We start from the raw sequence: 15,764 nt of genomic DNA, 5'->3' as shown, positions 1-15,764 counted from the left end.
CTAAGCCAAGACACACGTATAATTTCAATAAGAAAAGAGATAGTGATTATCAGGCGATCATTTCCTAACCTCAATTTTCCACACAGGGACTCGAGGAAGTTTGTTAAAGGTTAAAGGTGGCTATTGCACTTAATTAATTAATATCTCGGCAGCTACTGTGAATACAAAACCACGATTTAAAAAAAAATCATGTAAACTTTAACACATAAGAAAAAAAAAATCGCACATTAAGGTATATTAGGTGGATAATTTTAAATGAAATATTTTGTCCATTGGTCTCCAAAAATGATTATCCTGAGACAAATGAAATAAAACATTCACCTGAGAGAAAGAAATGTGTTTTAATTAGATCACTAAGCCAAGACACACGTATAATTTCAAAAAGAAAAGAGATAGTGATTATGAGGCGATCATTTCCTAACCTCAGGTTCCCACACAGCGACTCGAAGGAGTTTTTTTACAAAGTATGTTAATGGTTGAAGGCCACTGTGGGCACTGCATGGCGCGTCACAGCAACACGAAATGTTATTTTCGCTGTTTTAAATTAAACAAACCGCTACACTGCGCGGCACTCCAAGCATTTATTTTTCACTATACATCCGCCGCGAAGGAATTTACAGGGACAATAAACATATAATAGTATACTTTATATTAATAAGTACAAGAGCATAACATCAAGGAAGACAGGATAAGAAACAGAATTGGACTAAGTGGAAATAGAAGAGGGAGAGAGATGGTTATAGTTGAACTTGATTCATTGATCGCAAGAAAGAAGACTAACTGTCATCAAAGGAATCAAGACTGGGATATTTGTCGGAAGACCTCAGAATTCTAGGCAAGGCGGAGTGAAAACCAAAATTAGTTCTTTGATCTAAGTACAAACAAGTCAATTTTGGCTTACGTTGGGATATTTAATTTCATAGAGTTCTACTGAGTTCAGGCGCATTAAAGAGTGAATTGACGATTTTTAATCGGACTAAAAGATCGGATTTATTTCGAAGATCTTGAAGAAAAATTTAAGAGAGTCATGACTCAAAAAAACAGAATTTTCAGGAGAGCCTAAAAATTAAATTAACACGTCATCTTGCAACCATTTTTTTTTTCTTATCAACCCTTTGAAAGTGTCCAATGATAGTCTACAGTAAATAAAATTGTACGAAAAATAAATAATTAGCTCACTTTTCGAAATATGATATTTACCAACAGGGCAATGTCCTTTCCTTGTCTCTCTCAAATTCCGTAAAAAGTACATGTTTTTGTAAAATTCTAAACATATCTACTTTTACACATCTGGTAAATATTATCACTGTAACTCTCCAAAAAAGAGACTAACTCTTGTGCTTGGAGAGTGACTTACACTGTTTTAGTTGTTTATATATAGAAATTTGTATAATTTTAAATACGAGTACATGAGAAATAAAAATAAAAACATAGGATATATAAAAAAAAACATAAAACAATATTACATTCATACTAATTAAAATTTAATGTTGTTTTTACACGTGTTCAAAAAATTTCTTAAATTTAACTTTAAATTTATTTATTGATATATTATTTTTAATAGTTTTTAGTTCATTGGGATGATTATTATAATTTTTTACACCTTTGAAGACAAAGCTATTTTGACCATGACTTGTATGGAATTAAGGAATTTTAAAATTATGTTGGTATCTGAGTGACTTATTCTTCTCAAATTCTTTTATTTTTTCTTCTTTGTATTTGTATATTATAATTTATTTTATAAAGAGTGTCTACAGTATGAACCTTAAATATTTTATATAGACTTTCCGTATTGAATGTTTTCTTGAGGGTTTCTTTAAAATTACTTTAATAATTAATCTTTGTACTATTTTAAGAGGGTTTAATATATTGGCATATGCACCACCCCATCCTACGATACCATATTGTAACAAAGATTGTGCAATTTTTAATTTAATGAACTGTTTAATTTAATAACCCGTCGATTGGTTTAAATAAAAAACGTTGATTTAAAAAAAGTCATGCCGATGAGACATATTTATTTAGATTTGTCATTAAAAATGTTTTGCATTTTTTAGAGAAAATCTCGATTTCGTAAGAACAGCCATGTATCGGGTAAATCGTAAAGCTTGCATTATGTAATTTTGAGCATAATATAAGTGTTTTTTTAATAATTTATTTTATTACTTTAATCGGGTTGTGGTCCCGTGGCTAGTGTTACGAACTCACGGATCAGAGGCCCGAGGTTCAAACCCCACTCGGCCCCAACTTCATTTCCATTTTTTAATAGCAAGCTATTTACAACTCTTTGAAAATGGCCACCAAAATTGAAATGAGAATCAAAATGAAATATTTATTTGAAAAAAAAAATTTTTAAATTATGATTTAATTTTATCGGATGTGCGGTTTCTTTATTAATAAATAATAATATGTTAGTACTTACGGACATAATGACAATCAAGCAAGTTGGGATGTACGTATTAAATAGGTGGTATCCAAGTCTTCTTTTAAGGACAAAAATTACTTCAAGACACGTAAAATTTCCTGAAAAATAAATACATTTTCAATAAGTAATATATTGTTTTGAGTTTACATTTAAAAACACCTACGAGTACTTATAAAACTCTTCCTATACACCGAAACCTGTTTTTAAAGGACCAGGGGCTCAATCACAAATGACTATCGACGTGCTAAGTATTTGAGCGATCACAACGAACAATTATGAACACGCTGAAGTTATCGCGGTCGCGTTGCAAAACGCCGAACGCTTTCAACAATTGTTTCGTTTAATAGCTTTCTCAATAGGATCCAAATCAAATAAATAGCATGATAAATTGTGAACAAAAAAGTAAAACTAAATTATTTTACCGACTGGTTTTGAAGCTATACAAGCTTCTTTATCAAGGGATACTTATAACTAATGAATTCGATCCTATTTTATTTTATCAATGCTCATATAATATATGTCATAAATTAACATTTTACAACAGAGATGAAGAACATTTAAGAGAAGGTAATATAGAAGTCTAGGCATCTACAGGGCTTATGATCTGTCAATGGCTGGTTTAAGTGGCCACTTTACACACTGTGTAACATTCAACATTCTGCTTATATTTGAACATCAATATTCCTTCAATTCTTTCATCTGTTGATGTTTGTGAAGTTAAAGAGCTGAAACCTTTATTTATGCAGGTAAGATTCATCTAATTGAATTATTTCACCTACATACTAGGCAACGCCTGAAAATGTTATTTTTTCAATTTCTATGCTTGTTCATGGATTAGGTAATTTATCAACATGTTAAATGTTCTTCATCTCTGTTGTAGTATGTTAATATAAACAGCTCCCCAGGGAGGTGAATCCAGTCCTTGTCTACAAAAATTTGGACAAACTCAAAATGTTTTAATATTAGGTGTTGCCAAGCATCAAGTTGAAGTATGACAATATTAAACGAATATGATAATCCCGATCGATAACTTTCACGGATGTTTCATTGTGACCGCGCATACGATAAACAACCACGGTGAAAAATTGTTATCACGCCGCTAATTAGCACGTCGATAGTCATTTGTGATTGTGCTGTAGTTAAAATCTGCATTTTATCAAATCTTCTAAGAGCAATTTTTGATTTTATGCCCCAATGTCCAGAATGTGTAGATTGTAGATTAGTCAATTCGTCACACAACTTGGAATTGTTTGGGATAGATATTCCGGCTTTTCATAGATCTCTTCGTCACTAAAATACACATTCAGTGAATAATTGTCTTAAACATAGGCTCGTTTTTGCGTTTTTATATCAATTTTCGGAAATAGAGTTTGATAACATGAAAAAACTGATAAAATCGATTTGATCGGTACATGAACAGATATCAGTTCTTTCCCATCATTAGTCACATTAGTTTGGCAGCTGTCATTTTAATTAAGATATACTTTGAGGACTATACTAGCGTCGCTTCCGTACTGACAAGAAATCTAAATTCTCTGAGTAAAAAAGTGACCGATGTAATAGTTTTGTCCTATTCCCACCCGGATGTTGCGTTTTTTGAAATGCAGAAAGATGGATAATGTTCATTGAAGTCGTTTTATGATCTTTTTTTAAATTTTTTATTTAGTCTTAAAATAGTACAAACATAATAATTTAATGTCCTAATATTAACTTATATCCAATTATTATCAAACTAAAGATATGAACTCTTTTTGTTCTATAATATATTTTGTTACCCTTTAATAATAAGGAATATTTTTGTGTTTTTTTTATTTTTTTTTTATTTCCTTTTTTAATTACTATAAAAAAAATACCATTTAATCTTTTACAGAATATGTTATTTTTTATTTCTATACACAAAATTTTCTATTACACAAAAATATTAGAACTGTCCATTATTTATTATAGAAGGAAAAATTCATTAACATTTTCTTGTATACCCACGAACAGGCCATGCCTTTGTGGGATTTTTTGTTAACTATTTTTACTATTAATATGTATTTCATTGCTATGTAATTATGCTTTATTTTTTTAATACTTTTTTTTATCACCTATGTTTGTTGTAAAAAAAATAAAATATACGTACACTTAAAAAGGAAACTTCAATAAAGCTAACACAAATAAGATTACTTTTTAAAAACTAACTTATCTGCTAAACACATGTTTTTTTAACTGATATTTAAATGAAATAATATTATTTTGCTCTTTTATTTCTAATGGTATTTCCTCATAATATAACTGTACAGCTCGGTGCATCAACGAATTCTGTGTATTTGTTTTCTTACGAAATTATAATGTTACTTCATGTTTATTTCTTGTTTGATATTCGTGTTCACATTGATTAGAAAAAAACCTTTTGAGTCAACTCTTTTGAGGTGTAACAATGAATTATTTTGTGAACAAAAAACATTGCATTAAAATATATTAGTTGACGTAGTGTCATAATTTTTGTTTGTTTCAGCATCAACTTTATTATAGAGTATTTATTTTTTCTCGAAATTACTTTCATAGCCCTATTCTGCAGGACATAAATAGGTATGGAAATGAATTAAAACAAATATTCGATATCTTCAATACATATTCTGTTCATGAATTAAAACGAATTCTCACTCGTTATTTTTTAGAAAAATAATAGATTTATTTTAAAATATATTATTAAATTTAACTTTGTTTCCTGGAATACGAGATTTTTTATTTCTTTATTTAATATGTTAGACATAATTTTAAATTGTGCATTGGTGGATTTATTGCCAAATGGCAACTTCTTCCGACCAACTGATGATGATGATTTCACTAAATAGAGGTATTATCTAGTAATTTAACTTTTTTTTTGTTTTATTGCTTAAAAAACGTTTATTTTTTTAAGTACTAATGTTGTATTTTTTATTTATTATTATTATCTAGTTATTCTCAACTTTACTGTTTTATATTTATATTTAGTACATAAGATTTTCTCATGATTATTGCTCTTTATTTAGAAATGTTATGTTTCTTTTTAACTTTTTGTATTATATGTTAACTAAATTGTTTAGTTTTAATTATTCTATTATTTCACACTATGTACTACATGATTATTGTGCACTGCTGTGATTATTTCTGTAAATTATTTTTTTCTTGTAAAAGGTTCTTTGAACTGTTGATGTATTAATAAATAAACAGTAAGTTTATTTTTTCCCCTTCAGTTGCCATAAACAAAATACTACTACAGTACTTAATCTTCTTAAAATACTTAACTTCAATATCAATACATAGATGGCGCTCCAACACGCTTGTGAATGGTTTCTCATTTAATTACATGTATACAAAAATCAAAAAAATGTTACCTGTGTCGATATTCGCTAATAAGCGGAATGGGAAATGTTGTGATACGTAAAGTGGCCACTTAACCCAGCCAATGACAGGTCATAAGCCCTGTAAACGCTCGAATATCCATAATCCTGAATTTAAAAAAAATTCTACCTCATCTCTGTAGGGATATTAATAAAAAAATACTACTACAGTAATTTATATGAGGCACAGTAATGGAATTATAAATCATCCTGCACGAAGCAGTTAGATATCTTCTGATTCTTCCCATAAGAGGAACCTTCCTTGCTATCTTATTTGTCACATATCTCGTGTTCTGGGAAAAAGTCAATCTATAGTCTTAACTCAATTGGATTTTTTTAATGGTTAAATCGTTTTCGTTCTTAAGCTTCGATATCATCTTTGTATACCTAATTAGTTTCTTTGGATATCAAGCAGTGTTTAATCATTCTTCAGTTGCTTCAATTTTTCTCATTTCAAGCACTCCACAACTGGAGATCAGAGGCTAAAGTATACCTACTAAAGTCAATTAAATTATGAAAAACAAACCTGTGGAATACACCTGTGTACAGTCAGCTGTTCTGTTTTGGACTAGTTGAAGTTGTGGAAGTTCTATATTTTCATCTACCACTAAGGGAACGTCTGGATCCCATTGGAACACCATGTCGTCTGTAGTATGCGACACTGGAAAATAAAGAATTAAAAAAATAATTTATTTTTCATACAAATACAGTGAACCCCCCTATAACGTACACTCGTATAAGGTTTTTTCCTATAACGTTTGCGGCAGTTATTTCCTAGAACGGTGGTCCCTGTACCAGCAGAAGCTGGTATGGGGTTTTTCTGTAATTTAAATGATTTAATACCAAAACACGTACGACTTTCACTCCGATAAAATTTCTCTTTTGTGACCCTAAAAGTGTTCAATGTCCTATATAAATACAGGATGTTCTTTAAACCCTGTTACATCCGAAACCACGATGATCGGTATGGGCAAGAAGACATATTAGCTTATTATCAAAAATATTTAAAACAAAGAAAATTTTTAAAAATAAAATATTAATAAAAACAAATGGTTGCTTACTTCTGCAGGGGAGAAGTGAGGGGAGCGCGGCGCAGTATCAGACTCCCCTCTCCCCCCTTATCGTTTCACCTCTGCAGAAGTAAGCAACCATTTGCTTTTTTTGATATTTTGTTTTACAATTTGTATTCAAGGTTCGTAGGTTTTCACGGCCTTCAGAATACAGATAGTGTTTTTCTGGGTTATTATGCCGTGTTTGTGGGCTTTGTATTGCCGACGTTTCGGAGCACATTGCAGTGTCCATCTTCAGGGCTGAATGTATGAGTGTAGTTTTTAGTGTGTTTAATTGTGAGGAATTTGTACCGTGTCGCAGTCGGGGAATGTATGTGGTTAAGTGTGTGGAGTTTGTACCGTGGGCTTTGGAAGCACCGGGTACCATGAGGTTCGTAGTCGTAACCCATCATCCCTGTTTATGTTATTAGGATGCTTGTATATTTCTATGGCTTCCTTTATTAAATGGGCTTGATGATTTTTGGGCTTTCCAAGGACATTTGGCTCAAATGAGAAATTATGCCCTGTTTCTATGTAGTGCTCTGCAAGAGCTGATTTATCCGGGTAGCCCAACTTGCATGCACTCTTGTGCTCTTTTATTCTTGTCATTATGTTTCTGGCAGTCTGCCCTATGTAGACTGTTTCACAGCTTTTGCAATTTAATTTATATACTCCATCTGTTTCAAGTGGGTCCCGATCTTTTACTGATTTTAGTAAGTTTCTTACTTTTGAGGTCGTACCGAACACTGTCCTTATGTCCCGTCTTGCAGAGCACTACATAAAAACAGGGCATAATTTCTCATTTGAGCCAAATGTCCTTGGAAAGCCCAAAAATCATCAAGCCCGTTTAATAAAGGAAGCCATAGAAATATACAAGCATCCTAATAACATAAACAGGGATGATGGGTTACGACTACGAACCTCATGGTACCCGGTGCTTCCAAAGCCCACGGTACAAACTCCACACACTTAACCACATACATTGCCCGACTGCGACACGGTACAAATTCCTCACAATTAAACACATTAAAAACTACACTCATACATTCAGCCCTGAAGATGGACACTGCAATGTGCTCTGAAACGTCGGCAATACAAAGCCCACAAACACGGCATAATAACCCAGAAAAACACTATCTGTAATTTGTATTCATTCTAAAAAAATTTTTTTATGTGCCAATATGTCTTCTTGCTCATACTGATCATCGTGGTTTCGGATGTGACAGGGTTTAAAGAACACCCTGTATATTTAGTTATCCAAAACGAAAGCCATTTTCAGAAGAAGTGTACAAGTTTGGATTTTATCTAAGGTAATAGGCCATTGCAGGAGACTGCTGCAAAACATTGCAAAGATTTAAATTAAAATTTATTGTCCAGATGTTTTTTACAATAAAATTTTGTGCGCATTTTTTTAACAAAACAATTTTTCTTAAATTTTTCCATCATTTGATTTTGTAAAGTTAAAGACCTGAAACCATTTATGATATGTGGGTGAGGTTCAACTGACTGAATTATTTAAAATAAAATTTAAAAACAATTTGGATAACCTCAAAATATTGTTCATATTTTGAATTGTAATAAAATCTGAAACATAAACATTATTTTTTGGAAAGTACGAACTTAAAATATCCACAGTAAATTTAAGAATTGATTGCAAAAATTCGTTATGCTAACAGTACTTAATTATTGAGTTTTTTTCTGACATTTCTTGGTGGAACTGCATTTTAATTAAACTAAAAAAAATACGTATATAGTTTTATTCCACTTTTATTTTTAAATTTTTACCAGTGACCGGGTTTCGTCATGACCGACATCGTCACCAGTCTGACGATTTGCCAATCTGCCAAACAAAATGGATTTTTTACCCTTGAAAATAGACGCATTCTATCTGAATTATAGTATTTATATAAATTATTAAATAATAAAGTAGACTCTTTTAACCTACTCTCCAAAATAAATCTTAATGTTCCCTTTCACGTGACAAGAAATAAGTCTTTATTCCATCTGCCAGTCTGTAGCACTAACTATGCACAACACTCTTTCCTCTATCTTTCTTGCTCTAACTATAATGCTTTTTTTTTCATCTATTGATATATTTTACATGCCCCTTAATTTATTTAAAAATAAATTAAGACTCATTCTTTCTGACTGCGATACGCTCCCAGTTGCTTTTTGATGATGCTCAAGCTTACACACACCTGAACACCTACTTCCACACAAACACACCCTTTTGGTGTACCATATACATAACAAGAATAGAAAACATTTAGAAAAAAGACTGCGATATGATCTCACTTGCTATTTAATGATGTTCACACTTACACACACCTGAACACTTACTCCCACGCAAATACACATAAATACACTTCTAAACTTACTCTCATACAAATACACATAAACACACCCTTTTGTTGTACTACAATTTAATGTATGATTTTTATTTAGAAACTTTGCTGGTCTGCCTTAAAACCGCACCTTTTAAAGTTAGTATATTATTTTCGACTGATTGTTTCTTTAAAATAAATAATAAATAATTAGAAAACGTAAATACATATTTATAAGATTAAGGAATATTTTGAAAATCAATAATTTAAAAATAGCTTATTACTTAATTGTACAATCTTTGTTACAACATGGTATTGTAGGATGGGGTGGTGCATATGCCAATATATTAAACTCTCTTAAAATAGTACAAAGAAAAATTATTAAAGTAATTTTAAAGAAACCCTCAACATTAAATACGGAAAGTCTATATAAAATATTTAAGGTTCATACTATAGACACTCTTTATAAAATAAATTATATTATACAAATTTATAAAAAAGAAAAAATAAAAGAATTTGAAATGAATAAGTCACTCAGATACCAACATAATATTAAAATTCCTAAATTCCATACAAGTCATGGTCAAAATAGCTTTGTCTTCAAAGGTGTAAAAAATTATAATAATCCTCCTAATTAACTAAAAACTATTAAAAATAATTTATCAATAAATAAATTTAAACTTAATCCAAAGAAATTTTATGTTATAAGGTGAACTAAAATGAACTTAAAACTATGAAAAATAATATATCAATAAATAAATTTAAAGTTATCTAAAGAAGTTTTTTGAACACGTGTAAAAACAATATTAAATTTTAATTTAGTATGAATGTATTATTGTTTTATGTTTTTTCTTTATATATCCGATGTTTTTCTTTTCATGTACTCGTATTTAAAATTATATAAACTCTTATAAATAAACAACTAAAATAGTGTAAGTCACTCTCCAAGCACAAGAGTTAGTATCTTTTTTTGGAGAGTTACAGTAATAACATTAACTATATGTGTAAAAGTAGATATTTTAGAATTTTAGAAAAATATGTTCTTTTTACGAAATTTATGAATAAAAAAAACAAATAGTAAATAAAACTAAATACGTATTTTTATTATAATAATTAAGTACTTAATTATATAAATACTTATAGGGAAAATAAACAATACGGCTTCTGCAGATAATTTGTACTTTTTTTTATATATTGGGAATTTAGAAGCTTTCTATTTATCAACTTGTCTTTTGCGATGTAATTGCATTACATAATAGGTTTAACAATTCGTAAAGTAATGCAGACTACAATAAAAAAGCCCAATAAATAAGTAAATATTTTTTCAGCCCGTAGTAGAGATTACTGAAGGGGATAGATACTCGTGCAAGGGTTGGGGTTGGGATTGAGGGTAGCTAAGGACAGTATAGAAGAGTATTACAATAAGTCATACTCATTATTTCCTCACGGATGGTTTCACTCTTTTTTCGTGTATTTGTGGATTTTTATAATGGCTGACACTCTTCAGAGTTCAAAAAGGAGAGACGAGTTGGCGCGCTTTGTTGAGACAGGGAATTTTTCAGAGGCAGTTTGAAGCATGACAAAGTCGTTATGTAAATAAAAATAAGAGACAAACATGCCTTGATCGATATCGAAACACAAATGGAAAAGTATTTTTTAATGGAATGTGGCAGCGCGGATATTTGCGAGCTTCTAAATGCAAGTACCGCAAAATCCGTCTTTTTTGTTTTGAGCAAAAAGCTTCAATTTTTTTCATACTGATTTGTGATGAAATAATCAGGATTATGTTAAGATACAAAAGCGAAATGATTCATTCAGGAATAATCAGATGGGGAGGGGTGGTGCTTTTAAAACAAATATTTTACTGGTCAAAAAAATACAAAAATTAATTAGAAAAGTTGTTAAAAAAAACGGTCTACTTTTCTTCTCTTTTTTTTAAGGTTTTAGATATAATTAAAAAAAAAATATACATATTTTTATTTATTAAGGAAAAACAACAGTTGTTATATAAGAATACAAAATATAAAATATAGTACATACATCCAGTTAAAGTTTTTCACTAATATATTGAGAGAACACGTTACACAGTAAAGAGAAAATAATAAATTATATAAGACATGAGAAAAAAAAAGCTCGTTAGAAGGATAAGGGATGAGAAAATAGAATGGAGGAGAGGAGGAGGGGGATTTTCATAATATAGTTTGCCAATTCTAAATTTTGATATCATAAACATATTTAAAGGAACATAAACTTATTACACACTGACAAATGTTTCATTTTAGTGTTTCAAAAAGTTTTTTTTAAAGTCACAAAATTTTGTACTAAAAATATCTAAATGGGGACAAAGTAAATTAAATTTGAAGTAGCTACGATAAATAAACGAGTTTTCAACAATTTTTTTTTTGGGCAATGAATTATAAAAAAAATAGTTCTATGAAAATAATTGTATCCTTTAAATACATAACGACACAATAAATAGTAGTGTTTCTAGGTCACAAAACGTGAGGACGCGGCCTAGAACAGGTGGTAATATCTTAATTCGCAAATTAAAAACAACTACAGCACAACATCATTATACTTACAGAGGAATATTTATCTTTAATAAAATGAACAAAGAAAATTAAAAGTGTACTCATGAATACAATATATTTAAGAAAGAAGTGAAAAGTTATATTTAGAATTCTTCTTTGTGTAGCACTGATTAAAAACACCATTTAGAATTATTTATTTTTGGAATTTATCTTAAAATTATTAATAATAAAAAATTAAATAAACAAAACATTGTAAGACGTCAGTTTTCTTTCACGTAATAGGAAACGTTAATGTAAATATACATATGTATTAAATAAATAAAATAACTGTATTAAGAAGTAATATTGTATCCTTGTATTTGATATTTGAATATAAAAAAAAAAGAAAAAAAAAATTCGGAGATTCCTAACTTTGCAATACTCAATTCGCAACAAACCCAATTATTTAAAAATCAGATTCTGACGAATAAAACCATGTTTCGAACTTACAATGTTATAATTATTGTAAACAATAGGGAAATATGGCATTTAAAAAAAAAAATTAAAGTAATAAAGGTCTTTAAAATACTGTCCAGTAAAAAAATATTTTTTTTTGCTAATTATTAGTAGCATAAAAGATATTTTTAATTTTGTCATTTTAAATTCCCGCAAGGTCCAGCCGTTTAGGAGAAGTTCAGTGACATCACACGTACAAAATAATTATGTACATAAAAATAAGTTTATTAAAAATAAAAAAATAAAAAAAACCACTGAACTTCCTCATTGTACGGCGAAGTTTTTAGAAAATGTATGAAAAAAAATTTGCTAACTGCTTTAAACGACGTCATTGGTTCTCCAAAATCAATCAATTGCAGTACTAGCGACATCACAGGCGGAGAAATTTTCATTCTCATTGAGAAAATACGTAATAAGTTTGTATGAATAAAAGTCAGGCCTCGTATCCCTTTTATAGGATAATATTATGATTGAGATCAATTATTGGAATTAGTCTAAATTTTTTTTAGTTATGGATAAATTTGGGTTTTTTAGTTCCTTTTTTGATGTATGGCGATTATGTTTGTATTATTTTAAGTTTGTGAGTGAAAATTCTTGATGGAAGTTCATTGTAACTTATTATATAAATAAAATATGAGTGATTAAAGTATCCACAAATTTGGAATATCCAGTGACCGGTTTCATCGCTTTCCCGACATCTTCGAGACTTGTATCTTTATTAAGGAGAAGGATGGGACACTAAAAATAAAATACTTAAACTCATTAAAATAGCATTATATCAACTCATTAGTTAACCCGAAAAAACTTTGATAATGATCATTAATATAAAAATAACCTTACCTCAGTTTTGTATAAATACATTGAACTCCTTAATAAAGATACCAGTCTCGAAGATGTCGCGAAAGCGATGAAACCGGTCACTGGTTATTCCAAATTTGTGGATTAAAGTATCACTCGTCTTTTATTTAAATAATAAAAAGTATGTTTTATTGATTTTTATTTGTTAACGTTTGTTTCAGTATTAGAAATTCAAAAATTTTTGATCAAGGGAACAAGTCCGTGGCTTTAAAAATTGTAATAAAAAAACTAACCAACAAAATAATATTTTTAATAAACTTTTATATCAGTATTACTTATTTATTCCAAATTATTAATAAAAAATATGACGAATTCCTTTAAAAAAAAGAGTCAGTTTTAATCTATTTTCTCAAACTTTGAGTCTATGGACTTGTTGTGGCCCTTTTTACATGGATCCATTAAATTGTAGGGGTAGTCTGATAAATCGCTCGCAAAATGAGGAAATAGTACGATTTTACCATTTTAAAACTAATGTTTTTTTTTAAATGGCGCAATAATAAAAAAACATAAATTGGATATAAACAATATTTTTTAAAGGTACTTCTGTTAAAAAATACACTTAAAAATGTTATGTAACTAAAATATAATTACTTTTAGACCGGCAGATTATGCCATTCAATATTTAGATTAAATTTAGGTATCTGGGATCTAAATATAGACTAGGTATCGAACTAAAATTTGTTTTAATAATTTGAAGATAATAAATTGAACATTAAAGTGGCGGAAACAAAAAAAAAATAATTTGTTTTTGAAAAGAAATACAAGCATTTAAATCACATACATTTTTGTGACATTTTTCTTTATTTCTACGTAAAATTATGCCTTCGGTAATACATTAAAAGAATATATTTATTCAAATAGAAACCTTTTTTTATAAAATTGTGTTATCTTTTTTTTTTAAAGAAGATAATTCTGGTTGTAATATTCAATTTATAACAAGTCTAATTAACGTTTTTATGGCCTTCATACCTGCTCGGTACCGGTAAGAGCAGGCATGAAGGTCATAAAAACATGTTAACATTATTATTTACTGTGGATGTGAATTTTAAAATTTATCAGTGCCTTTATTCTGGTTACAAGTTATTAGATTTTTCATCATTCGATTATGCCCACCGCTACCAAAAATACTACGAAGAGTTCTTACGTCATCACAAAAGTCGCGAGCTTGCCGGTAGAGTTGATGACGCGGCGATTTGCCTAAATAAGAGCCACTTTATATCTATTCAAAGACTACTTCTATGGTTTGAAAACCTTAAGCTGCATTCACACAGATGAATTTTAAACATGAAAAAAATATTGAAATAACTCAATAGCGACGGTTTTTAGAAGTAGCAAAATATAAGTATTTTCTGTGTCCAGGTGGACGAAGAAAACAGTTCTGTATGAAATAGAAATAGAATCCTAGACGAGTGTTTTCGACTGTGCTCTAAGGTGAAGTTGAAAAAGGAAATCAAGTGGAGATATCTTCGCCTTATAGTGCAGTGGTTAGTACGTTCATCTACCATGCTTGAGGTCCTTGGTTCGATTCTTGGCAGGGTGGACGTGAAATATTGATTTTTTAGGTTGTTTGAACAGCAATATTTCATTGTTCTTAGTATTCACGACACGCTGGATTAAGTACACAAATGCTGGGTTTTGGTTCTATTTCACACTCAGAACTATGTTTTACCTCCGCCTGGACACAGTTGAATGCCATGGACATGGTAAATGTTTTTTTTTGTTCGGATATTGTGGAGAAATATTTTTATAAGTAACTTAAAAAAAGAAATTGTTATAAAATATGCCACTAAAAACGCGACATGTTTGGCTATGATAGTTGTGACGTAAAGATTCGTGACGATGTTTCATAAAATGGTTAGGAACAAAGTTGAAAATAAACATGAATCGTGACGTATTAGGGTCGTGGTCAACGCAATGGATTTTGCGGAAATTAAAAATTACAAATGTTGAAAATACTTTTTATGCTACTAATAAGTACCGTTTTTTTTTTACTGAATAGTAATTTCATAGACCTCTATTACTTTAAAAGTAATCTTACAAAAAAGTGATATTTCCCTACAGCCATTTCATTTTTTTGTTCTCACGGGGATTGAGCCCGAAGCATCTCGTGCGTAAGTGAATCGTCTTAGCCATTAAACCACAGAGGCTGCCATGTAAATGTGTGAAGTGATAACTTAAACCAACCAATGACTGATTTTAAGTTCTGTAGATGCCTATAGTCCTTAAAATATAGCTTGATTAAAGTAACAGTTGCCAAACTAATGTCACTAGTGATGGGAAATTACTGATCACTTATCATGTACCGATCAAATCGATCAGTTTTTTCATGCAATAATGAAACTCTGTTTCCGAAAATGGATATAAAAACGCAAAAACAAGCCAAGTGTTAATATATTACAACAGAGATGAAGAACATTTAAGAAAAGGTAATATATAAGTCTTGTAAAATGTTAATATAAACAGCTCCCCAGGGAGTTGAATCCAGTCCTTGCCTACAAAAATTTGGACAAACTCAAAATATTGTCAAGCCAAGTGTGTTTAAGACTATTATTCACTGAAAAATAAGACATTTTGTACTTTTTTCCTGAACAACATCAAATAAGTTGTTTTTTTATTCAATCGATTTACATTGATCAATTTGTCTCATCTCTAACATTTTTTAAAAATAACGTAACCTTGTAAGAACGTCGTTAATAATTAGGTACTTTTATATT

At 29.8% G+C, this 15,764-nt stretch overlaps 1 protein-coding gene across 1 annotated transcript in view; it reads right to left on the bottom strand.

The window, feature by feature from the left end:
- The window catches only part of ort (glycine receptor ora transientless), a 53,996-nt gene that overhangs the window by 4,020 nt on the left and 34,212 nt on the right, over positions 1-15,764 (bottom strand). The window contains exons 6-7 of the mRNA XM_088239128.1: positions 6,320-6,454; positions 2,423-2,523 (exon numbers count right to left, since the gene is read on the bottom strand). Coding sequence (XP_088095254.1) covers positions 2,423-2,523; positions 6,320-6,454 — 236 coding nt within the window. The remainder of the gene's footprint in view (positions 1-2,422; positions 2,524-6,319; positions 6,455-15,764) is intronic.

This window comes from Micrasema longulum, unplaced genomic scaffold (assembly GCF_059751315.1).
Source record: "Micrasema longulum isolate JH-2025_06_02 unplaced genomic scaffold, ASM5975131v1 h1tg002071l, whole genome shotgun sequence".
NCBI classification, from domain to species: Eukaryota; Metazoa; Arthropoda; class Insecta; order Trichoptera; family Brachycentridae; genus Micrasema; species Micrasema longulum.
This window is presented reverse-complemented; position numbering and strand designations above follow the sequence as displayed.